The sequence below is a fragment of the Globicephala melas genome, chromosome 12, assembly GCF_963455315.2.
Source record: "Globicephala melas chromosome 12, mGloMel1.2, whole genome shotgun sequence".
NCBI lineage: Eukaryota > Metazoa > Chordata > Mammalia > Artiodactyla > Delphinidae > Globicephala > Globicephala melas.
The window spans coordinates 83,181,404-83,206,827 of NC_083325.1; the positions used below are offsets into that span (position 1 = coordinate 83,181,404).

General features: G+C 40.3%; 1 protein-coding gene across 1 annotated transcript in view; it reads right to left on the bottom strand.

Moving 5' to 3' along the window:
* Window positions 1-8,198: 8,198 nt before the first annotated feature.
* TAF1B (TATA-box binding protein associated factor, RNA polymerase I subunit B) overlaps window positions 8,199-25,424 on the bottom strand; it is a 59,059-nt gene continuing 41,833 nt past the window's right edge. Inside the window, exons 10-15 of the mRNA XM_030844466.3 lie at window positions 21,875-22,052; window positions 21,260-21,306; window positions 18,644-18,734; window positions 14,592-14,662; window positions 13,819-14,041; window positions 8,199-8,816 (exon numbers count right to left, since the gene is read on the bottom strand). Coding sequence (XP_030700326.1) covers window positions 8,612-8,816; window positions 13,819-14,041; window positions 14,592-14,662; window positions 18,644-18,734; window positions 21,260-21,306; window positions 21,875-22,052 — 815 coding nt within the window. The 3' untranslated portion in view covers window positions 8,199-8,611. The remainder of the gene's footprint in view (window positions 8,817-13,818; window positions 14,042-14,591; window positions 14,663-18,643; window positions 18,735-21,259; window positions 21,307-21,874; window positions 22,053-25,424) is intronic.

Below are 25,424 nucleotides of genomic sequence, written 5' to 3' on the forward strand. Positions count from 1 at the left end.
TGGCACAATGGTTGAGAGTCCGCCTGCCGATGAAGGGGACACGGGTTCGTGCCCCGGTCCGGGAAGATCCCACATGCCGCGGAGCGGCTGGGCCCGTGAGCCATGGCCGCTGAGCCTGCGCGTCCAGAGCCTGTGCTCCGCGACGGGAGAGGCCACAACAGTGAGAGCCCAGCGTACCGCAAAAAAAAAAAAAAAAAAAAAGAGAAAGAAGAAGTAGAAATCAGGATTGCTTTCCATGAGGGGAAAGGGACTGGTGTGTGTTTGGTCTGAAATTATCGTGGGCATCACTATGGCTGTATTACTTGGGAGCTGGGAGACAGTTGAGCATTACTTACGTAGGTATCCTTCAATCCTTTTAATAAAAGTGCCTCAAAGCATCACAAAACTCCATGGGACTCTACCCTGGGGTCATTGTGGGGATCAACAGATGAGGACAGCAGCTCTGAGAAAAGAAATCAGAGGCTCTAACAAGTAGATGGAGGACCAGGCAAAGCACAAAACGTGCTTTTTAGTATACATATGATCCTTAGTAAAGCAAAACCGATGTACCGGCGTCTCACTGAAAATGTGTAGAAGAGAAATCCTGCAAAGTTTCTGATAAGCTATGGTGGTAAGTGGAAATTAATTGTATAAACCTCATTATCACCAATTAGATGTGTAAAATCTCCTAAATGTGCTGCTTCTATGACATGTTACATTTATCATTTTATCTTTGTGAACTCTATTTTTCATATAAGGTCTCAGGTGTCTTAACCTCAAAATCTCCCACCCAGCCCCAGGTGTATAGGTACATACTCAACTCACTGTCTGGCAATCAAATTGCTCCATCTGGAGACCAAGGCATGTTAGCACGAATGTTGTAAATGCCCTAATGAGGCGTGTGCTCCATGCATTGGGAAGGATGGATTCTGCCTGGGAGCTGAGGTGGGGAAAGTGGAGGAGATGGCATTTGAGCAGGGTCATCAAGGAGGAATAAAGGTTCTCCTGAGACAAGGGAGGACACTCCTGACAGAGAATACAGCACGAGAAAGGTGCCGAGCGCGAGTGTTCAGAAGCCTCTTGCCCGAGATGGAGGGAGAAGGCGCAGGGCGCGAGACAGGGAAAGTCGTGTGGGAGCCACGTTGTAATGGACCCCAGGCCAGCCCATCGGGTTGCAGGCAGCAGGGAGCCATCAAAGGGTTCTGAGCCTCAAAGTGCTATTAGCTCTAGTTTTGGAAAATAAATGGCAGAGGAATGAGAAATGTTTGGAAAGGTGAGAGGTTTTGCAACCTACCCGTGGGGAGGAGATGAGGGCCTGAGGTGGGCGGTAACTGTGTCGACGGAAGATTGGACACTAGCCAGAGAGAAACTCGGTGGTGGAACTACCAGGGCTGAGTGACGGATGAGACGTTGGCGGTGACAGGTAGCGAGGGCTGGCAACATATAGCTTGGGTGGTTAGCCAACGGAGCTGTGATTGAGACCTGAGCACAAAGGACAAACAGGCTTGGGGAGGAGGCTTGGAGGAGGGGTTTGGTGAGGATACACCCTCCTCACATATGCTAATGTTTTCTTCTTTGGAGTAGCATTGCGGTTCCTTAGATTCCAAACTGACATCACCAGGGGCTGAGGTCTTCCAGACATAGCTCTGTAAGTTGGTAAAGCCCACGGATTCTGGAGCTAGGCTACCTGGGATCAGAATGTCTCAATGTCCTTATTTGTAAAATAATACAGCACCACATCATCCGAGATGACGCAAGGATTAAAAGAGGCGATTTGGGTCAAGTGCTTAGGACGGTGCCTGGCACATTCTGAGTACTATATAGTTAGTGGATGAGGCCACAGGTAGACCGTGGGCAAAAGTTATGCCCATTTCCTTCCCCCTTCTGTCTTAAAAGTACTTCAGTTTGATTCCAAACCAACATTTGGAAGGCAGACAACTACGTTCATTCAGTAGTGATCATTGCACTGTGGTAACTGATAAGAAAGTAGGAAGCTTTTTGTAATTTTCCTTTTTTTATCATCATTACTTTCATCAAAGGCATTTATTAAACAAATACTGGATGTGGGGCTCTATATGGAGCCATGAGAAATGGCGCCCAGTCTCCAACTTCCTGCCTAGTTAGGACAACAGGACACACGCTGAATCAGGCTATACTAAATGCCAAAAACAGGAGGCGCTGTGGGTGCAGAGGAACTGAAAGAATGGAGCTCCCTTTCATGCCTTTTCAGACAGAGGGGGGACTGAAGTAGGCTGGGGTCGGGGAGGTGGAGGCAGGTGGTGGGGGGTAGTCCCTATCCTCTGCGCCTGGGGATGGGCGGTGCGGTGCCAGGGGATGAAATGCAGACTCTGAGGCCGATCCACCCACTCTGATCCTCAGGCAGTGGTGAGAAGGGGGCAGGCAGGGGAGCCCCGTCTGATCAAGACGCAGATCCCTGGGCTGCACTTTGAGAAAGACATTGTGGCTAGATGGGCGTGGCGAGGGGCTGGCCCCTGCCTGAGGGCCCCAGCAGGCTGACTGCTTAGGGTGCCAGGGACCCCAAGCAGAGACCGTCCCAGGGAGACTTTTATTGCTGGTGTGAATTTCTAAGAAGAGAAAGGCGAAAGTCAGTAAACATGTTTTATAACATTTTCTTATCCTCTAACATGGTAAAGAACACATTTTTGCTACTTTAACTTTGGGAGTTTTAAAATTCAGAGACCATTTTTTTCATTTTAGGTAATGTTTAACTTAATCACTTAATCTGAATTAACGTGGACAACAGTGGTGACAAAAGATAATTACATTTAAGTGGTATTCTAACTTAAAAATTCCTTTGGGAATATCTGTGTGAGTCAGCCTGTTCAACTCAGATATCCATAAAGCATGTACCTTACCTGTTTTATGGATATTTGATATTTGATAATTTTCCAGAAGGAACTCATTGTTGCAGAGGGCAAAAGCCCAAGTCAGCTGAAATAGCAGGTTCTTAATTTATAGTCAATAAAGGACTCTTTTGTAAGTTCTTCTCAAGTCGTAGTGTATTATCAGGTAAGTCCGGCACTACAATCACTTTATGCTTAAATACTTCACAAGGGAACATACACTAAGGGCTTCTTGAAAACATTTTGTGAGACAATACTGTGTGAATTTACTCGGCTTTCAAGAATGCAAAGGCATTTTAAATTTTAAAAAGTCACCGGCTAAATACTCAAGATAAAAATACACACTTTTAAACACTTCTAGCTATCTGCAATATTTAATAACTCAACAGAATTTTATAGCCACCATACTTTGGAAATTCTATTCAAGGTTTTCCTTGAGACTCGGAAGTAATGCTTCTTCTTTCCTTCTAAGCAGTATAGCTTTCTGTGTCAACATACGGTGGAATTAGTACTTCTTTTTTTTCCCCCCCCTAGGTGGCTTTGTGCCAATGGAGGGAGGAAAAATCCCAAAGAGATAACAAAGGACTATAGACACTCTGCAGGTCAGTGTTCGGCCTCCTTCCTTTGGGCTATAGAAGTACCACTTCTGAGTGGCAGTGACAGGTCTGCTGCTTCCCGGCCAGAGGGAAATGCTACCCTTCAGGTGAGATAAGGCTCCTCGCCCTGTGAACAATCATTACGTTCCCATAACAATGTTGATTGATCCCATGCAAGAGAAGCCAAACCTGGCAGGTAGGAGACACTCCCATTCCTTTTAAGTCTAACACAGAATCTCACGCTGCCTAAAGAAACCTGCATTTTTTTAAGGATTAAAACACAAAAAAACCCAAACCAACAGAACTACGTTCAACATGTATGAGCTATTCCTGTAGACTAATGAACTGTTTGGGACAATGTTCTGTATTCTCGTGGGAAAAGACGCTCATTGTATTTTCACCGGATTTAAATTTTTAAAGAAAAATTTTAACACATTTAAAGTTTTTGCTTTAATCTACTGTGATGAAACCTTTAATTGCTGTAGCTGTAGATGGATAGATTTATCTAAATACATCAAGTGAGAAAACGTGTAAAATGTTCAATAAGTAGATAGGTGCTTAATGAGTGCGTTTCACAGCTGTGCTTTCCGAGATGTTTTGATGATCTAAGACAACTAAAAATACGAAATTTCACTCAATTTCAGCACATGCATGCTATCTTTGCATGGCCATGAGCTTAGACTGATCACTGAGAGACATAAAACAATTTGAAGACTTTTTTCCCAGAAGTATCTGCTGTATTCTATTTTCACCCCCTAGAAGTATCTGATTTCACACTATTACAATGGTTACTGGATCTGAGACCATGTGAAATCCTACTTGGTTCTACTTCCCTTTAGGGTGGTCCCCTAAATTGTAAAATTATGTTTCACTGCAGTGGTAAGCAATTTAACTAAAAAAAAAACAAAACTAAATGAGATTTATTCATAAAAGAGATTCCATCCAAAGGAACAAGTATCACAAGTCACTCTAATGGCAAGATAATTTATTAGTTCCCATGAAAGGGGAATCAATTTGAAAAGATTTGATTCCCGCTTCTGGCAGGGGCAGCCTGCCCAGGAATCCAGTTCCTCCACGCCCGCGCCTTCCAGGGGTGTAGGTCTCTTCCCCGTCAATGCTCCTTGTGGGCTCTGTTTGCACATCCATTATGGCACTTTGCCTGCTTCTGCCTTATTTCATAATCATGTTCTTTTGCAGTTTAGAAATAGCTGAGGCAAGTATTTAGGCAGAGAAGGCTTGAGGAGACCCCCTACAGGGTGCCCTGTGCCAACACGGGTGGGGTGATGGCAGCACAGAAGGAATGGCTGCCCAGCCTACTAAGGTGCCCTGAGGGTGGAAAGGACCCAGAAGTAGCTCCCAGCGAGGATATGGAAGGCGGCTGTTGGAGCTGAGTGGAGCTGAGTGCCCCTGCCTGTGGATGGCCCTGAGGCCAGTGGTTTTAACTCAATTTCTGCACATGCATGCTATCTTTGCATGGCCATGAGCTTAGCCCTCCAAGTGTATGAGAATCACCTGGAGGGCTTGTTAGCAAATTCAACTCTTCACTCAGCTGAAGTACCACAGCACTTCAAATCATGGTGCTGATTCCATAAAATTCATATTCAAATAATCTTCCAGTTCAGATCTTTGGAAAGCAATGTTTTAAGTTATAGAAAGACATGCTTCTCATATACTCCCCCCAGTCCCACCCCTGAGCAGAGTGTTGTCGCTTGTTTCAACAGTTCGTCTCTTTTTATAGCTAAGTATTCCCTTGTATGGATGTACACCGCATCCATTTGCCTGTCGATGGCCATTTGGATTGTTTACCTTTTTTTGTGATCTCAAATAAAGTTGCTAAGAATATCTGCGTACAAGTCTTTGTGTGGAAAATGCTTTTATTTTTCCTGGGTAGACACCTAGTAGTGGAATGGCTGGATCATATAGTAGATATATTTTTCACTTTTCAGAAACTACCAACCTGTTTTCTAAAATGGTTGTACCATTTTACATTCCCGTCAGCAGTTGGGAGCACCAGTTGCTCCCAATCCTTGCCAACACTTACTATGGGCAGTCTTCTAAAATTTAAGCCATTCCACTGGGTGTGTAGTGGTATCTCCTTCTGGTTTTAACTTACTTTTTCCTAATAACTAATGATGTTGAGCACCTTTCAAGGGCTTATTCGTTCTCTGTGTATTTTCTTTGGTGAAGTGTCGGCTCAAATCTTCTGCCCATTTTTAATTGGGTTGTTTGCTTTCTTATTATTGAATTGTAAGAATTATTTATACAGATACGAGCCCTTTGTCAGGACTTGTTTTTGCAAACTTTTTTTTGCAAATATTTTCCCCCAGCCAGTGGTTTAAATTTTCATTTTCATAAGTGTCCTTTGAAGAGCAAAGCTTTCTCAAAAAGAGATAGATAACCTGAATAACCCTATAGATATTAAACAAACTGAATTTATAGTTGAAAACCTTCCCACAAAGAAAACTTTCCCAATCCAGACCCAGATGAGCTTCACTTCACTATCTGCTAACAAGTTCCATACACTTAAAAATATTGAGACAGATTGCTCAAAGGTATAAAAAGTTTTCAGCACCCACAAACTGAAAAAAAATAAGGTTTTGCATGCATTTCAACCTTATGAGTTACATTTAAGCCTAATAAAGAAGTGTTACTTCTCTGAGTGAGTGCGCTCACATCTAAAAACTATTCAACCACAGGAAAAGCTTATCCACCTACTGCCTGAAAGGGAAGAGGGGGATTACTGCAACAGTAATAGCATGCATTGAGCACCTCCTATATAAGAGGAAGAACCCAACACAAATGCTTCTGGAAAACAAACAAGAAGAGAAGGGGATGCTTCATAACTCATAACTCAACTCTGTGATTATAGCATTACTCTGATACCAAAACTGGATAAAGAAATCACAAGAAAAGAAAGCTACAGAACAACATTCCTTATGAACATGGATGCAAAATTTCTTAACAAAATTTCAGCAAATTAAATTCAACAGTACTTTAAAAGGATAATAGATCATGACTAAGTGGGGTTTATCCTAGGAATCTAAGGTTGGTTTAACATTTGTAACTCAGTGTAAACTACCATATTAACTGGCTAAAAAAGAAAAACCTGCATCTCACAGATGCAGGAAAAGCATTTGAAAAAAAAATCAACATCAATTCCTGACCAAAACCTCTCAGCAAACTAAGGTAGATGGGAACTTGCTCAACTTCATAAAGAGCATCTATGAAAACCTTTTCTCTCTATATTAACTCCCTAGGAGACCCCATCTAGTCTCACCGTTTTAAAATATTACTTATATGCTGATGATTCCTACATTTAAGAACTGCAGCTGATCCTTTTGACATAGGTTGGATCACATCTTTCTTTTGCTCAAAAATGTCCAATGGCTTCCTGTGACACACTTGGGACAAAAGCCAAAGCCCTTATCATGGCCTTGAAGGCAACCTCTTCCAAGCCATCTATTATCTCCCTCCCCTTCAACCCCCAAACTCCAGCTGACCCAAACGATTTGCTATTCCCTGAATCCATCAAGCGTACTCCTGCCTCAGAGCCTCTGCGTGTTTCCTCTGCCTGGAATGATCTTCCTCTGGATGGCTACAGGGCTTGCTCCCTTCATTGTACTTCATACAGGTTGGTCTCGGCTCAAATGTCACCTCCCCAGAGGGTCCTCCTTCAATTACTTTTTACAAAATGGCCCACCTGATCACTTACCCTTTACTTTTTCTTCATTACACTTCATTACCCCAAATATTATTTATTTGTCGACTATTTGTCCCTGCCCAATTAGAATGGATGATCTTTAAAGGCCCTGTTCAGTCCTGTACCTCCAGGGTCTGGCATGTGCCTGGAACATAGAGAAGTTGCTCAGTAAGTGTTTACTGCATCAATAAATGAACTATGAATCAGAATGCCTCATTTTCCAATATCCTTACCAGGTATTATAAACCTTTATAATCTTTGCCAATCTAATAGGTGGGAAATAATATCTCCATAATTTGTATTTAATATGAGTGAGGTTGAGTATCCTATCATGTTTTTTAGCTTGGCCTTTGTTGTTGTTTTTTTTTTTGGTGGTACACGGGCCTCTCACTGTTGTGGCCTCTCCCGCTGCGGAGCACAGGCTCCGGACGCGCAGGCTCAGCAGCCATGGCTCACGGGCCCAGCTGCTCTGCGGCATGTGGGATCCTCCCAGACCGGGGCACGAACCCGTGTCCCCTGCATCAGCAGGCAGACTCTCAACCACTGCGCCACCAGGGAAGCCCTGTTGTTGTTGTTGTTGTTTTCAGAAAGCTATCTTTTCATATCCCTTGTTCAGCTTATCTTTTTCCTATTGCTTTGCAAGTGGCATTGATACATTAAAGGAATTATTCCTTTGTCCATCATATACTACAAATATATTTTCCCAGTTTGTCATTTGCCTTTGCCTTTGTAGTCACATTATCAATCTTTTCCTTTTGGTTTCTGGTTTTGAGACATCTTAGAAAGTCCTTCCCCAATCCAAGATCATCATAGCATTCACACTTGTTTTCTTCTAATACTTTATATATGTATATATAAAGGATTATAATGTTTAGATCTTTGATCCATCTGGGATTTATTCTGGGATATAAAGAGTTAAGGAAGTGATCTAGTTTAAAAAGAAAATTTAGCTTTAAAATACAATGAATACAAACTCCTGGATACCATTTATACAACATTATTATTTTAACAATGAGAACATTCATAATTTAAAAAATAAATCCAAACAAATTTCACCTGTTTTCTTTTTTTTTTTTTTCCAGTATGTGGGCCTCTCACTGTTGTGGCCTCCCCTGTTGCGGAGCACAGGCTCCGGATGCGTAGGCTCAGCGGCCATGGCTCACGGGTCCAGCCGTTCCGCGGCATGTGGGATCTTCCCGGACTGGGACATGAACCCATGTCCCCTGCATCGGCAGGCGGACTCTCAACCACTGTGCCACCAGGGAAGCCCACCTGTTTTCTAATATACATTTGAATAAGTGGTTTGATACATATATTTGTATGTATGTACATGCTTGCAACAAAATTTTTTGTTGCAAAATATATTTTGTTGCAAAAAATATTTTTCACCATTCTCTGTAATATCATATTACAATTTGACATTACTGTCACTATTAAAATATTTTCCCCAGGAAGTTTCCATTTCATTTTTCTCAACATTTTCTTGCTTTCCTGGATCTTGAAGATTTCTTTTTTGTTGTACTGTATTTTGCTTTAAAAAGTCTCTTTTCTATTAAGCTCACTTCTTCATGGAGAAGGGAGGTCTTTATTCTTAGCAAGAAGGAGAAAAGATTTAGTATAAACTGATAACTCAGAGAGAAATTTGATTCTTCGTAGGTTGTCACATGCTTACAATAGCTAGAAGGGGAAGAAAAAGGAAGACACTACATTTAAAGGTCTTTTAGAAACGTATGCATCCATCCCTTGAACATCCCCCAAATAACTTAAAAAATATATATGGTTAGGCTTAAAATAGTATTCTGAGCTGGAAGAAAACAGAACAATCTGGAAGCAATCCTAAATTTTATAAAGGAAAAAGATTTCAGCACTGTCCCTGGCCACCCTGCCATGGGACACAGGTGGTACAGAGCCAGGTCTCATGACTTCTTCCACTCCAGGTGGGCCCCCCTCCTCTTACCATGGTCAAGACAAACAAAAGCAGACAGGGAGAGATTCTGGACATATTTTAAAACAAACGAAAGAAAATAATGTATGTTGCAATTCTGTATGTATTATAGAAAGAAGAGTTTACAAAGCAATTTTGCTTATTTTAAAGTAGTAGAACCTGAATCTGATCAAATCTCTCACTACCATAAAATCTCTAAAACACTAATTAAAACTGCTAACTCTATCAATCTCTAACTATATCAAGGTATAAGCAGGGGGACAGGAGAACACCTTAAGTGGTATCATGGTCTGTAATCAGTAAAATCTAGACTATGGGAAATTGTACAGGACACATGACCTGGATTACTCAGTAAGTAAACTGCAAGGGGGAAAAAAAGAGATAAAGGGGGAATTTATGAATTAAAGCACTTAAGGGATATCTCTACCACCTGCAGTGTATGGACTTTACTTGGATTCTGAGTTATTTAAAAAATTACGTGGGCTTCCCTGGTGGCGCAGTGGTTGAGAGTCCGCCTGCCGATGCAGGGGACACGGGTTCGTGCCCCGGTCTGGGAAGATCCCACATGCCGCGGAGCGGCTGGGCCTGTGAGCCATGGTCGCTGAGCCTGCGTGTTCAGAGCCTGTGCTCCGCAACGGGAGAGGCCACAACAGTGAGAGGCCAGCGTACCGCAAAAAAAAAAAAAAAAAAAAAAAAAAATTACGTGACAATCAGGAAAATCTAGACATTGGCTACTTGTTTGACGAGATTAAGGAATTACTATTAGTTTTTTTTAATGTCTGATTAATGGTACCATGGTTTTATTTAAGAAAATTACAATGTATGGGATTTTCTTCCACATAATCTAGGAGCAGAGGGGTGAGGGAGTTGGGGCATGGGGGAAGCAAGTCTAGCCATGTAGACAACTGCTGAAGTGGGGTGGCTACGGGTACAGGGGCGTTCATGATATCGTGCTCTCTGCTTTTGAGTGCAATTGAAATTTTCCATAATAAAAAGTTTTAAAAAACAAGTGAACAGTATACAGAGGATATAAATGTATAGATATTATGATTTATATAACATATATGGCCCTAAATTCCTGAAGGAATGTTTCTATTTGCACCACAAAGTTTGCCACCCATCAGTTGTGACTATGGGTAACTACTCTTGGTTCTTTCATCTGTAAAACAGGAAAAAATAACAGTACCACCTCATAGGATGGAAAAGAGGATTGCATGAGAATATATATGAAGCACTTAACCAATGGTTGGCACACAGGAAGGGCTCAAAATTGTTCACTTGCCCTACATTCCTTTAAAATTGATTTTTAAATTTTCACCTAAAATCTTAAGCCTATTTTAATAATACACAAAAAAGCTAATACCCTACTATGTTCACTAGGAAACTGAAAAGCCTCAACTGTTTGTGCATTGACTGGTTTAATGGAAAAATCAAATGTAAGTCATTGATGGTGCCCTCTTGCTTTTCTTCTTTTCTAACTTTTTTTTTTTTTTTGCAGTATGCGGGCCTCTCACAGCTGGGGCCTCTCCCATTGTGGAGCACAGGCTGTGGACACGCAGGCTCAGCAGCCATGGCTCATGGGCCCAGCCGCTCCGTGCATGTGGGATCTTCCCGGACCGGGGCACAAACTCGTGTCCTCTGCATCGGCAGGCGGACTCTCAACTACTGCGCCACCAGGGAAGCCCTCTAACTTTTAATTTTAGCTATATTAAGAGATTCTTTCAGACAAAATATTACCAACAAAAAGGGTAAAAATATTGTTCTCTTGCCTAGGGACCATAAGGAAAACTCTGTTTTTACAACAGAAAGCTAAGAAAAGGTATACGAAGTATCTGCTACAGTAAGACTTTTTATTTCTAAGTTGAATCAATAACAATATCTTTTAAGGATTACATTCCTTATCATAAACTCAGAAAGTTTAAATTTTCCTAAAGTTTTAAGTGATAAAACCAAATATAATATATAATCATTTAAATTCATCAAGATTGTTGGCTCTGCCTCAGAGAAGAAGGATAAACACCTTCGAGTATCTGAAGTGCTCTTGCGGCCTCTCTCTGCTTAGTTCTCAAGGCCTGAGTGTTCTCAAAATTATTTTATAGTACAATGTTTGTCTCTTCTGAACCCGCAAAAATGAGTCCTTCTGTGTAACAAAATTCTCCATGTAGCTGAAGATCTGCTCTCTTAAGCATCAAAACATTTCATTGTGACCATTTTGGATGGAAACCTTTTAAAACTCAGTTATACATTACTTGGTTATTATTAAGCGAAGCATATTCAGCATATTTGTTAAAGCCTTTACAATTATATTGTGACAACCTGTCCACTTTTACTGTGGAAATATTAGAAAATACAGGTAGAGAGGATGCACACAATTTGGGGACACGTTCTGTGTTAAAGCTGAGACAATGGTCTGGTTTATTTAGTTCTGTGGAGCTACTGTGTGTCATGAATGAACTTCAGACCACTGTAATTTGAGTTCTTTTGTCTGCTTCTGCTTCTGATGCTGGTTCCTCTATTGTTTGTCAAATGAATATCATTTATATTTGCTGTCAAGATGCTTATCAGCAGACACCTCTCAGTCTCCTGCCTACTCTGTTTCTTTTGATGATGGGGAATTTGGAAATCAGACAACTCAGCCTGACAGAAACACACCTCCAGGCAGAGTGAGCAGGCTCGAGTGAGCTTTCTGAGAAAAGTGTATAAGCTTTAGTCATGGACTCAGTGACCTTTTGATAGGTTAGCTGAAACCTTTTTTGCTTACTCTGTAGTTCTAGGCTATGGTCTAAATAGGCAGGTGGTTCGATGGATGATTTTGGTGCATAAAATCATGGGATCATAAAATTATTCGTCTACATGGTTTGGTGTTTAGCCTCGTAATTCCTACAGAGAAAAATATCTTGGTTGTTTCATCTCCGACTATACCAAGGTCTATTTATTTGTAACTAACTATCTTTTATTACAGTATTAAACCCATGAGGAACATCCAAAAGTCCACTGATCGTGCGACGTGAAAAGTGTAGGGTACAGGCTCCCCTCTAACTTCCCCAGGCTGACTCTGCAGACACAACAGCACCAGCACGCCACGTCCTAACAGCCCCGGTCCTCACAGGACAGGGCTACAGCCTTTTCTCCTCTTCTTGAGGAAAACTTAAATCTTTTTTTTTACATCTTTATTGGAGTATAATTGCTTTACAATGGTGTGTTAGTTTCTGCTTTATAACAAAGTGAATCAGTTATAAAAAAGCCATTGCACTGACTGCTCAAAGGCCTGTATCACCCCAGATGCGGAGCTGACCAAAGGTTGGGATTCTGGCCTTTCGTGGTTGCTGTTAAGACAGTTATATTCCTTAACCATTCTAGACTCGGCTAAAGTTTTTTTGAGCAGTAAATTTTAATACAGATAACTTCCTTTTAGTATCTTCTACTGTATTTTCTACATTTTATTTATCTTGATTGATACTCAACTCAGGAAGTTAAACTCTTCAACAGAAAATTAGTTTTGTTTAAAAAAATGATCATAGTTATCATTTATCGAGTATTTACTATGTGACAGACACCATACATCTCATTTAATTCTCATGAAAACCCTATGAGGCAGCTTCTATTTTCCATTCATTCATTCAACAAATACTTGGTGAGCACCTACTATGTGCTACGCACTGTCCTAGTCTCTGAGATTTTTCATTAAATAAGACAGAGTCCCTGCACTCAAGGACCTGACATTCTAGTGTATGTATAATAATATAAATAAATATATAATAATATGTAATAAATATATAACAGTACGTTATATATATAATAATACATTCAATAGTGAGAAAAGCTATAAGCAAAAAAGATAGGCAGGGGGGTTAGAGAGTGATGAAGTGTGTGTGGGTGTGAGGGCAGAGCTGTGATATTTTAGACAGGATGGCTAAGAAAGGCCTCTCCGAGGAAGTGAAATTTGAATAAAAACCTGAAGGAAGTGAGCCTCTGTAGACACACGGCGGAAGAGCATTCCAGGCTGAAGGTACGACACGTGCCACGGCCTGCGCGGGGAGTGTGGCTGGCAAGCTCCAGGAGCGGCCAGGAGGCCGGTGTGAACCTGCGTGGTGAGTGTGGCACGCGGAGGAGCGGGAGGGCAGAGAGGAGCGGGGCTGGCGGCCCCACAGGCTCTCCTGACTTTACTCAGAAGGAGGTGGGAGCTGCTAGAGGTTTTGAGAAGGGGAGGAAGGTCAGTACCATACCCTGCGTTTACAATCAGGGCAACAGAGCTGTAGAGATGGTAGATAACCTGCCCACACGAGCGAGCGGCAGGGCTGGGATATGAACAGCTGGATTCACGAGCACGTCCTCTTAACTATGGGAATGTGCCTTACAGACAATTCCTATGTCAATATGGGAATGAGATTAGTATAAAAATATAAGGTTACAATCAGAAAAGTCTTTATAATCTAAAACTTCTTCCAGCTTTATTGAGATATTACTGACATACAACGTATGTGAGTTTAAGGAGTCCGACACGATGGTTTGACACATGTGTATATTGTGAAATGATTATCACCGTGAGGTTAGTCAACACGCCCATCCCTTAAACAGCACTCAGTGTGTAATTCTGAGTGTCTTGATTCTAAGTTCACCACCTTCTAATTCCAACAAATAACCTATCTGGCTCTTACTACAGCCAACTCCTTCAGGCCAAACTAGAAGTTTCATCATGTTTTTTATCCTGTCATTTCTAAGAGCATCACATACCTTTTACAGAATTTCTGAGTACTCAGCCAATAGAGGGAATTCTTGGTCATCAGTGACTGGCCTTTCTGCTTCAGGACTCCCTGGAGGCTATGCCCATGGAAACAAGTTCTATCACTGCCCTCTTCGGTCCAGCTGAACTGAAAACTTGAAGGGCTTTGTTTTTCAACAGTTGGTGTTGAACCAACCAGTGTGCTAAACTGTTTTTGTAGACTCACGACCATTTCTGGAAATGAAGGAAAAAAGAAAAGGAATAAAATAAAAACTAATGTTAAGTCACGAATAAAGTCTATAGTTTACTTGATAGTAATGTACCAATGTTAGTTTCTTAGTTTTGACAAATGCACCATGGCGATATAAGAGCATAACACTAGGGGAAACTGACAGTGGATGAGGATGTCAAGGAACTACTTAAAAAGGCTTTAAAAAGGTGAATTTTATGTTACGTACATTTTATCACAATTAAAAAAAAAAGAATGAACAAAACAACCTAAAGGCAGTTCTCCAGATAAAGAGTTCTGAAAGTCATAGATATATGGCATTTTAGATTTTGGTGGAAACTTAAGTTCTGTTTTGAATAATGCAATGTTCCTGAAATAAATAGATAAGATTCCTATGGACATTTCTTGCAGAGGATGATGTCTCTTTGGATGTACATCGGAACACTTCCTAAAGAAGTGAAGAAAGTACATACGCGTTTACTTTTCAAGTTAAGATACTTAGCTTTTCTACAACTGTATTGTTACTTGGCATTAACAAGAGGAAATGCAGCTCACCCCTTCTTTTATACACCACTGATCTGTCAATCGCTGAGTGGTAGAGTGGCTTTTCACTTTTCCATAGATACCTGTACAAGGTAGAAAAACATTTGGAGCAGGATGGAGAATAAATGGACCTCAACACATTTCAGAGAAGTTTCTCTAAAGCAGTGTCTGAAATTCGTGATACCCCGTGTAATAGCTCTGACCTAGAATGACCTACTGACACGTGTCTGTATAGAGCTTATGACCTAGGAGCAGGCAAGTAGCACTGAAGGAGGCAGCAAGGCCACAGAAAGATATGCTCCTCCCCAAAGGCTCCCAGATGCCACAAGATCCCAAAGAAATGATTAATTACATCAAAATGCAGAAACAGGGGCTTCCCTGGTGGCGCAGTGGTTGGGGGTACGCCTGCCGATGCAGGGGACGCGGGTTCGTGTCCCAGTCCAGAAAGATCCCACATGCCGCGGAGTTGCTGGGCCCGTAAGCCATGGCCGCTGAGCCTGCGCATCCGGAGCCTGTGCTCCGCAACGGGAGACGCCACAGCAGTGAGAGGCCCGCGTACCGCAAAAAATAAATAAATAAATAAATAAAATGCAGAAACAGCTTCCCTTACCATAAAATTCCCTTGCTGTCTGCTCTCATAAAGTGGAGCCACCTAAGAAATAACTGTTCCTCCCTGTCTTTGGCCAAATGCCCTTCTGCTGAGGATGAAGTACTGGTACTTCTGATTCTGATAACCTGTACAAAGTGAACTGTAAGTGCCCATCTTCTGATGTAGAGGTGTAATCATGGTTAATAGGTGATGGTCTTCCTGAAAATTATGGGTGAACTAACTTTTAATGAACCATACCACATTTAAAATATTCAGAGAGCTTCTCATTTGTGATTCTTTCAAATATCTTTTTGTTATTTATTTTATCAAATAATAAGTGACAACATACTCAAGGTAAAAAATCTCTTAATAATAAAGAAGTTCCCTAAACAGTCTAATCCCACTCCCTAGATAAACCCACTGTTAAAAATTCCTTGTGAATACCTAATCTAGATAGATTTTCTTATGTATTTATAATAAACGCCCATACAGGTGGCAATTATGCTATAGTCAAGGAGGCACTCTTACTTCCTTGGGGTCATATGCCCAGGAGATGGGATAAGTGGGCGATCTAAAATGATAATACTGTCTAGATAGTCCTTCTTTAAAAATTTACTTTACTTTGTTTACCTCTTCCCAAAACTACAAAAGCTACAAAAAACAGAGGTCCACTACAAAGTCCTAACATTTTCTCCAGGATGCCACAAAGCCCTGTATGCTTTGTTTGTCCAGTCTCCCCACGTGACTTGTTTCCCCACTGTTAGAAATTAAGGTTGAATTTACATGTAGTAAAACTGACCCTGTTCAGTGCACAGTTCCACTAGTTTGGATAAACACATACAGTTGTGTAACCACCACGATTAATCTACAGAACAGTTCCACACTCCAAAAATCTCTCATGCCTCTTGACAGTCAACCCCTCTCCATACCCACAGCTGAACTTATCTCAGACAACCACGGATCTGTTTTTCTATCCCTATAGTTTAGCCTTTTCCAGAATGTCAAAAAATGAAATTAGACCATATGTAACCTTTTGAGTCTTTCATTAGTATACTGTATTTATGATTCACTCATATTTCTGGATGTATCAGAAGTTTGTTCCTTTTTACTGCTGAATAGTATTCCATTTTACAGATATGCTACTGTTTATCTGTTTACCAGCTAAAGGGCATCTGGGTTGTTGCCAGTTTTTGGCCACTGTGAATGAAGTATATATATCTACATATATTCATATATAGATTTTTGTGTGAAGTTAATCTTTTGCCCATTTAAAAACCTGAATTGTTTGTTTTCTTACTGTATGAGAATTCTTCATATATTCTAGATGCAAATCTTTTATCAGATATGTGATTCACACATATTTTCTCCCAACCTGTAGCTTCTCTTAACGGCATCTTTTGAAGAACAGAAATTCTTTCTTCTGATGAAGTCTAATTTATCTTTTTTTTCTTTTATGAATCATGCTTTTGGTATCACATCTAATAAAATTTTTGCCTAACCTAAAAGGCTGCAAAGATTTTTGGCAAGTGCTTTGAAATTTTCCTCCATGTTCTTCTCAACATCTCCATGGAAACTGGAAGTCATCAAAGCAGTCTCTAAAGGGGTTTTTAGGCTTTCAACTACTGTTTGTTAGTGTTTTTCATAGTCCCATGCATAGGGACCCATGCTTAGTAACTTCTACCTGACAATATGGAAGATGATGTCCAGAAGAACAGAGAGGAAAATTAGAAATTTACATCAACAATGGAGGTGGGGTAGGGTAAAACAGGTAATCAGCACGCAGTGGGGCTCTGTGCCCACACATCAGTCAGTAGTGACTTACATAAGTTACCTCACTCAGCCCAAAGCACATACTCTATGAAGGATCTTGGTAATGGATCCCCTGGACAAGCTCCTCCCTGGGGCCTGGTGTCTGTCTGGAAAATGCCATTTTGATACTAGACTTACTTTTTTTGGTCACTAAATTCTCCCATAAAGTAGCTAAAAGTCAGGAAGTCTTAGATGTGCAACTGATTGTAGCACTGCAACATGAGTTTGAGCTCTAATAGCTATGTCTGAAGTGTAAGCTGTTGCCCAGTTTGAGTTCATGAATGCCTATTCACTACTGAGACGCCCAAGTGGCATGGCCCCTGAATACCTAGCCTCGCAGTATCGGTCAAGACAACACCAGCTGGCCCCCAAAATGAAGGTCCAATGGCTGATTCTCCAGGACAACCTAGAAACACAGGATAACCTTCCGTTCTTGCTGCTACTCTTATACCTGCTGAGATCCAATGACTTCTCCAACAAGGAAGAGGAAGGGCCCACCCACTTCCCCGGGGGCCCGCGGCTTTCAGAAGTTCACCTCCCACCTCTTCTCCCTCATCATTATCCAACCTGAACAGGAAGAAACTGCTCATCTTCTCCCCTTTTTGGCAAGGATCCTCTCTCCCACAGCACTTTATTCATCCCTATAAGTCTGTTTCTCTGTTTAAATGCTCTCTTAAATTTAGAGGAAAAATAATCTAATTCTACCTGCAAAAACTGAAATTTAGTTGTTAGAGTATAAAGCGGGCATTACTAGCCCTATTTTATTGATGAGGAAACTGGAGCTGAATGAATTATCATTTTAACTAATTTGAGGAACATTGACTTTTCTCAAGGGATATAAAATTACTTGATCAAATGAGTACTACTGTAAATTTACATAAACTAGAGAGATGTTAACTTTTTCTTCAAAGTCTCACAGAGACTCCAAGTTCTAAGAATAGATATAAAACCGTTCAAATCAGAGATCTATAGCAATGTACCCTATATTACGTAAGACAGTGTCTCTGAAAATTTATGAGCTAACTATGTTTTAGTGCACTGAGGCTAAGAACTTAAGTCCTTTGCCCACAGTCAAACAGCTGGCTGTCATACAATCAGGATTCAAGCCCTGCACTGTCTCTAACGCTACGCTCTTTCCACTTTACCACAGTGGACCTACGTCAGAATGAGAGCTCAAAGTCAAACAGTGAGACGGACTGAATTAACTATACTACTTTCTTTCTGCTTTCCTTTGTTTTGATTTTTATAGGGAACTTTATTTGGGGGGAACATTCCAATTACATATGTCACAGGCTGACATTTGTAATCTTTGTAATATTGGGAAGCATAGATGGGAGATGATCCACTTTGAGAAAGGAAAGAGGGAGGAATATCAGAAATGCAGAAGAGAGTCATGCGAATCATAAACAGTTGATGACTAAGTACAATATGGTACCCTGGATTGGACCCCGGATCAGAAGAAGGACATTAATAAAAAAGGACATTATTAGTTTAGTTAATAGTAATAGAAAGAAGAAAAAAGTTAATTTGGATAGATGGGTCAATAGTTCTAGAAAAAATGTCACAATGCTGGTGAGTCTAAACAGATGAAACTTCAGCTTTCAAATGTAAAGTAACAGACTTGAAAATAAAGTAGGTAAATCTAAAACTAGAAGAGATAACATACTTTGCCCTGGCTTCCTCCCATTTTTGTTTTTTTTCATCAACAGCTTTCTTCATAACTTGGTACCATTTTCTGAAATCAAACCATGGCTTATCTGAAAGAAATGAAATCCATGATTATTAACCAAATATGTCACATTATTATAACACACACTGTTCCTCTGAGTCTTCACTCACTGATGTGACTCAGCATTTATATACCAGCCCTTGGAGACTACGGAGGGAGGTGCTGCTGTATCCATGCTCTAACACCACTGCTGAGTAATCTGCCGTCACTCCCTTCTCTGAGTCCCTACCTGTACTGTGGCCCTAACTAAATTATACCAAAACCAAAAATGTCTGTTTCTCCTAGATTTGACTATCACCCCCCTGAGAACAGAAGACATATTTTGTTTATGTAGAAGACTACACAATCAGGCCTCTTCCTCCTGACCCAAATCCCAGCACAGTGCCTGGCACAGGATGGTGCTCCAATCCGTCTAGGAATACATGAATTAAGGGACAAACGATGGCTAGATGTGTGCAATGGCACCAGACTTCTAGTTTCATCAGATCCTATTTCTGTTCTTCCTAATCCTAATCCAAATCCAAAGACTCTGGAGATAAGTAAGAAAGTGGATTGCATTGGACAGGTGGAGTGAGTGTGTGTTCAAGATGTCAGGGTGAGATAGACAACAGAACTGAATATATAGTCAAGCATAAAACTACACTCCTCACTCTTTTCTTCAATCCGTGTGGGGAGATGGGAAGAGTAGGGAGGAGAAAAATGAAATTCAAGGTAAAGCGGGAAAGAGGCTTAGAGAGCGAGGAAGTCTGAAGAAAGGAAGGCTGGCAGGAGGAGGATGGCTGAGTGAGAGGCTGAATTTCTTATATATTCTCTAATGAAGACAGTCTACCTTCAATGTCTAGTTAAAAATCTTTCAACTGGCCAATATAATCATTACTTCTGGCCTTGTAGACCACAGAGCAACAGAGCCACAGAGGACAGGCAACTACCAGAAGAGCTATAAGGAAGAAGGAAAACTATAACAATTAATAGAACACAAGGTTCTTTGACCTTAAGTGAGTCACAACTTCTTAAACTCCTCATCAGTAATGTGGGAAGGCAGGGGGACAGTGGACAGCTAGGGAGCAGAGAGAATGGGGACCACAATCCCTGCCCTGCTGACACTGTAGGTTTATTTTGAGGGTCACGGGAAGACAATATGTCAAAGCACCCGTTACTCTAAATGTCTGCACAGTCCATGAAGGCCCTTTAACGTCAGAAAACATCTTGTCCAACCTTTTACTCTACGTAGGAGCCAACAGGAAGACATGTGCAGAAAGAAGTACGCTGCACGCATTCTGGAAAGAGCACACAAACTACTGCCACCATCAAACCTAAGCTCCCAGAACCAACGAACACATATGTGGACTCAAAAAAAACGCCAGACTCATAGAAAGAGAGTAAAAAGGTGGCTGCCAGGGGCTAAGGGGTGCGGGAAAGAGGGCGAGATTGGTACAAGGAGACAAACTTTCAGCTGTAAGATGAATAAGCTCTAATGTAAAACATGGTGACTATAGTTGGTAATACTGTATTGTACACCTGAAATGCACTAAGAGAGAACGTAAATATTCTCACACACACAAAAAGGTAAATAGGAGAGGTGATGGATGTGTTAATTGACTTCATGGGAATCCTTTCACAATGCAGACACATCAAATTGCTACAATGTACACTTTAAATATCTTACAATTTTATATGTCAATTATACCTCAAAAAAGCTGAAATTAAAAATTAAACAATGAACATAAATCCTAGTGAGAACATTAAGAAACTGGAATTGAATGTAAGAATTCATGCATTTACCACACTTTATTAAGTGGATATTAGGCCAGTCACTCTGCTAAATATTAAAGATACATTAAAAAAAAAGAAAGTAAAAAAGATATGGCCCCTCCCTCTAGAAGCTTGCAATCTACCTACTTGTCTGCCTGTCTGTCACTTACACAGCCGTCACTACGAGGCAGATACTCCAGGCACTTTACAAATACTGGCAGCCTAACAGGGATAGAAATGCTTAGTCCGCTAGTTACAATTCAGTGTTTTAAACAACTAAGAGAAGTCTGGACAGGAGTGGCTGTGGCAGGGTCATCGGTTCTGGTTTGGGAAGAGGTGAACTGGGGAGTAGGTGTGAAGAGAGGCCGAAGAGGGCATTTACGTTGCGTCTTGAAGCACGAAGATGGACTTGCCAGGGACAGAAGGAGTTGGGGGGAAGAAGGAAGGAACACTTCAGGTAGAAGGACCAATGCGAGCAAAGGCTGAAGGCACTGGAATAGACGGTACACTCACAAAGCTGCCAGTAGGTTCATGGTCTAGTATGCCTGTGAGTAGGAGCTGGGAACTAAAAGGCAGGCTGGCCTTTACACACAGTAGGAAGTCACTGAGGTTTTTCAGTAGCCTTGAGATATAATTAAATAATTATACATATAAAACATTCTGGTACACGGTACAATTTGTATATATGTGTACATATATGTGTATGTGTATATTTCTCAAAGTTTCTTCCCTGCGTTTATTGTATCTTTTAATCCACCATTTACAATCACTTTGAATTTGATTCATAAAAAAAGTAAGTACCTTCTTCATTCTTTTCATTATATTTCTCAGCAATATTAGACAAAGACCTGGAGATACAAATAAAAAAATCATTTAGAAATCATTTATTGGAAGACAGTTATATTTTGAATTCTTCTGAAGGAAACGTATAGAACAGTACTTGAAACTGATGCCAACTTTTAATGGAGAAGCTATCACTGAAACAGGGAAGGAGACACTATAAATACTGCCACTCTTGGCATTTTAAGATTCTTTTACTTTCCAAAATAATCTTTGAAGACACATAGTGCCAGAAGCCTAAAGGTATACAGATGAAGTGCTAAATGACTCTTTAGGATTTTGTATGATGATTTAAAACTCAGGAATCAGTAGAGCAATGAGAAACACGTGTATCTACCTAAAAATAGGAAGAAAACATGATCCAAACAACCTACTAAGGTTGTTTGGAAAATGAAATCTCTCACAACTAGCTGAGTCAAGATATTATGTACGAAGTAACTGTTGCTACTAGTCAATGTTCTATTAACACCTGAGAGTCTCTATTTTCTACTGAGATATAGCATATGGATTCCTTTACTCTGAATAATTAGGTAAAAGCAATACAATTTTCTCCTCATAAAATTGACATACACTTACCATTCTAAATTGTCATCCAATAAAAAGAGCAGTTTCAATACCACCACAATGACAGCTACAGCTTGTACATCATATTTAACAGCTTTTGCCTTTTTAGCTATAGGATCAAATGTTAGAAAATCCACTTCTCCCATTCCAGTCACTTTTACCACGTGGCAGGTTAAATCATGCATTTCATCTGTTGAAGAATAAAAGAGTAAAATGTGAATTAAATTCTTTGGCTAACTAGACTATACTAATGTGTATATCTGTGAGATTAGTTTATCTTAAAATATGATACTATGCTAGAACTCTGAGACATACATTTTGTAAATAAAATCAACCAAGAAATGATATTTGTATAGAAAAATTAATGCTTGAACGCTAGCAGGGAGTATCTTCTCCTATTTTGACTTCCCCAAACATTGCTATTTATAGGACACATCTTGCCGCCTAATGCACAGCCACACATCATTTTTCTATTGTTTCATCCATGTTTCTTGTCTGTGTTTCTACAGCAATTTGCATTTACCTGAAACTAACTCTCCTGTAAGACCAAGAGCGTCTCTAAAAATGCACTCACTCACCAGCAGGAAGCCTGGCTAGCACACTGGAAGCCTGATGTGCATCTCACCAGCTGCACTGCTTTCCCAAAGAAACTATATGCTCAGCACAGACTGCATCTATTATTCAAGGCTGAATAATGTGGGACTTGGAGCCAGAAAATCTATGGCTTATGTATTTAGGCTCTCTAATCATTAGCTTTGTGACTCCAAATTAGAGTCACCTAACCTCAGTTTTTTAATTTGTAAAATGGGTTATGGTGAGGATAAACATTAAATAAGATAGCACAAGTGAATATACTTTGAAAACTCTAAATTACTGAGCAAATTTCTTTACTCACTAATTTAAGTACCCAGGATGTACCATATTCTATTTTAATTAAATTCAAGTAGAATGGCTATTATTTATAAGAGCATAATAAATTGTATTTTATTGAATCTCCTACATGCATTCAGTCATTATATCCTATTGATTCTATTCTCTTAATGTAGTATACAATACTTTAATTTTATAGTAGTATATACAATATTACACACAGCATATATTACCATATATAGTATATAGTATTATATATAGTATATATTATTATATATAGAATTATTACTATAAAGAATGGCATTTCTTGAAAACTGTCTCCCCAATTTATTTAAAATTAATTATCTTGAAACTTTCTCTTATGCCAAAAGTACAGAGTAATAAAAAAGCAAGTGGAAGAAATTATGAGGAAGGAAGCCAGGACAGCAGAGAAAAACTAAGCAGTACAGGATTCTGAACTGGAGCATTATGTGGAAAGAACACTAGCTCTGGAATGGGACGGCTGGATTTAAGTATGTACTCAGCCATCTACCAGCCAGGCGTCACTCAGTTTGCCTATGTTTCATCTATAAGTGAGAATACCCACCTGCCCACCCTTCCCACCTTCACAAATGAGGTAATATAGATGGGGCACTTTGGAAACTCTGTAATAAAGTTCCCCACAAATTATATACTGATTGTGAAAGCTGCCAGAAATTCTCTCTGGCAGGCTTCTCAGTCCCAGTATGAGGGACAATACTAAGAAATGTGTTTGGAGTTCACTCAAAGCCATCAAAGAGGCAGTGCTTACTCAGTAAGGGTGTGTGTGACATGCTTGCTAAAACCTTTCTACCGAGTTCCAGAGACGACACTGTCATACATAAAGGCACTGAGGAGGGGCATTTGTTGCCCCAGTATGCTTAAAACCACTTTTAGCTTTCTGGGAAAGGGCCAAATACATGGGTTTCTTCTTTTTGATCAACAGCACCATAGAACTGATAGTACTATAGAGAGCAAACTTTAAATTTTGAAAATGGCAATATTCTAGAGGTCTTCTTATAATCTTACGGGTGCTTTGTCAATCAATGACACATTTTACAATATAAATCTTAAGGTGCAGGGTCTTCCCTGGTGGTGCAGTGGTTAAGAATCCGCCTGCCAATGCAGGGGACACAGGTTCGAGCCCTGGTCTGGGAAGATCCCACATGCCATGGAGCAACTAAGCCCGTGTGCCACAACTACTGAGCCTGCGCTCTAGAGTCCGTGAGCCACTACTGAGCCTGAGAGCCACAACTACTGAAGCCCGTGTGCCTAGAGCCCGTGCTCCACAACAAGAGAAGCCACTGCAATGAGAAGCCCACGCACAGCAATGAAGAATAGCCCCTACTTGCCGCAACTAAAGAAAGCCCGCGAGCAGCAACAAAGACCCAATGCAGCCAAAATAAATAAATTAATGAAAAAAACAAAATCCTAAGGTGCAGGGACTATTACATGTTAGTCTGTCGATCTATTTTGTGTGTTGTTCCCCCACAATTAAGTAATACAAACTCAGTACAGGACATTTACAAGATACATAAAGGTAGAAGAAAGGAAAAAAGGCATTGCCATAGCTTAGAAATAGCACTTCAATATTTTGGAATATTTATTTCTAATATTTTGGTATATTTATTTCTAATATTTTAATGAATATTTTATGTAGCTATGCTTATATATAATTTTATAATTTGGCCCATTTCATTTTTATTATAACATAAACATTTGCCATGTTTTATATACTCTTCACAAACATGATTTTAAAAGCTGCATAATGTTCCACTGAATATACATAACATTGTTTACTTAAACATTACCTTTCTGTTGGACATTTATTTCTAATTTTTCAGTATAAATAAGGAGGTCAATAACATTTGTGTATAATTTTTTTTTCTATATTTCAAATTATTTCTATTGAACAGTTTGTGAGAAGTAAAATTTCTCTATCCTGGTTCTTTTTAATACAGTCTCCAAAAAGGCACTTAACATATCAGATGCTAGTAGTGTCTCTCTGCCTATTATAATGGTTTTAATTCTACTTGTTACTCTCAGGAAGACTTAGGTAAGAAATAGTATTATATCACACACAGTGGTCACAAAATACTGCCACCCTCATCTCTGTCCAACAGCAACTACGTGAGCTAGACACTTTCCATAACCCAGCCCGTGTCAGTTACGCGTTGGTAATTCCTTGTATTCCTTCCATATCTTAGCATTCCCACTATAAGCTCAGGATTTTGGAGTATATGAGAGAACACAGGAGCTTTCCATATTTTGAAAGAACCATCAAAAAAGTAAATGAAAAACACCAAAATCCAAAACAATAATCTGATCTATGTAACATGCCAAAGCGCAGAAATCACACTACAAATTCTGGAGTCTTTTTTAAAAAAATTTATTTATTTATTTATTTATTTATGGCTGCTGCGTTTGGTCTTCATTGCTGCGCACAGCACTTCTCTAGTTGCGGCGAGCAGGGGCTACTCTTCGTTGCAGTGTGCAGGCTCCTCACTGCGGTGGCTTCTCTGTTGTGGAGCACAGTCTCTAGGCACGCGGGCTCAGTAGCTGTGGCACGCAGGCTCAGTAGTTGTGGCGCACGGGCTCTAGAGCACAGGCTCAGTAGTTGTGGAGCAAGGGCCCAGCTGCTCCGTGTCATGTGGGATCTTCCCGGACCAGGGCT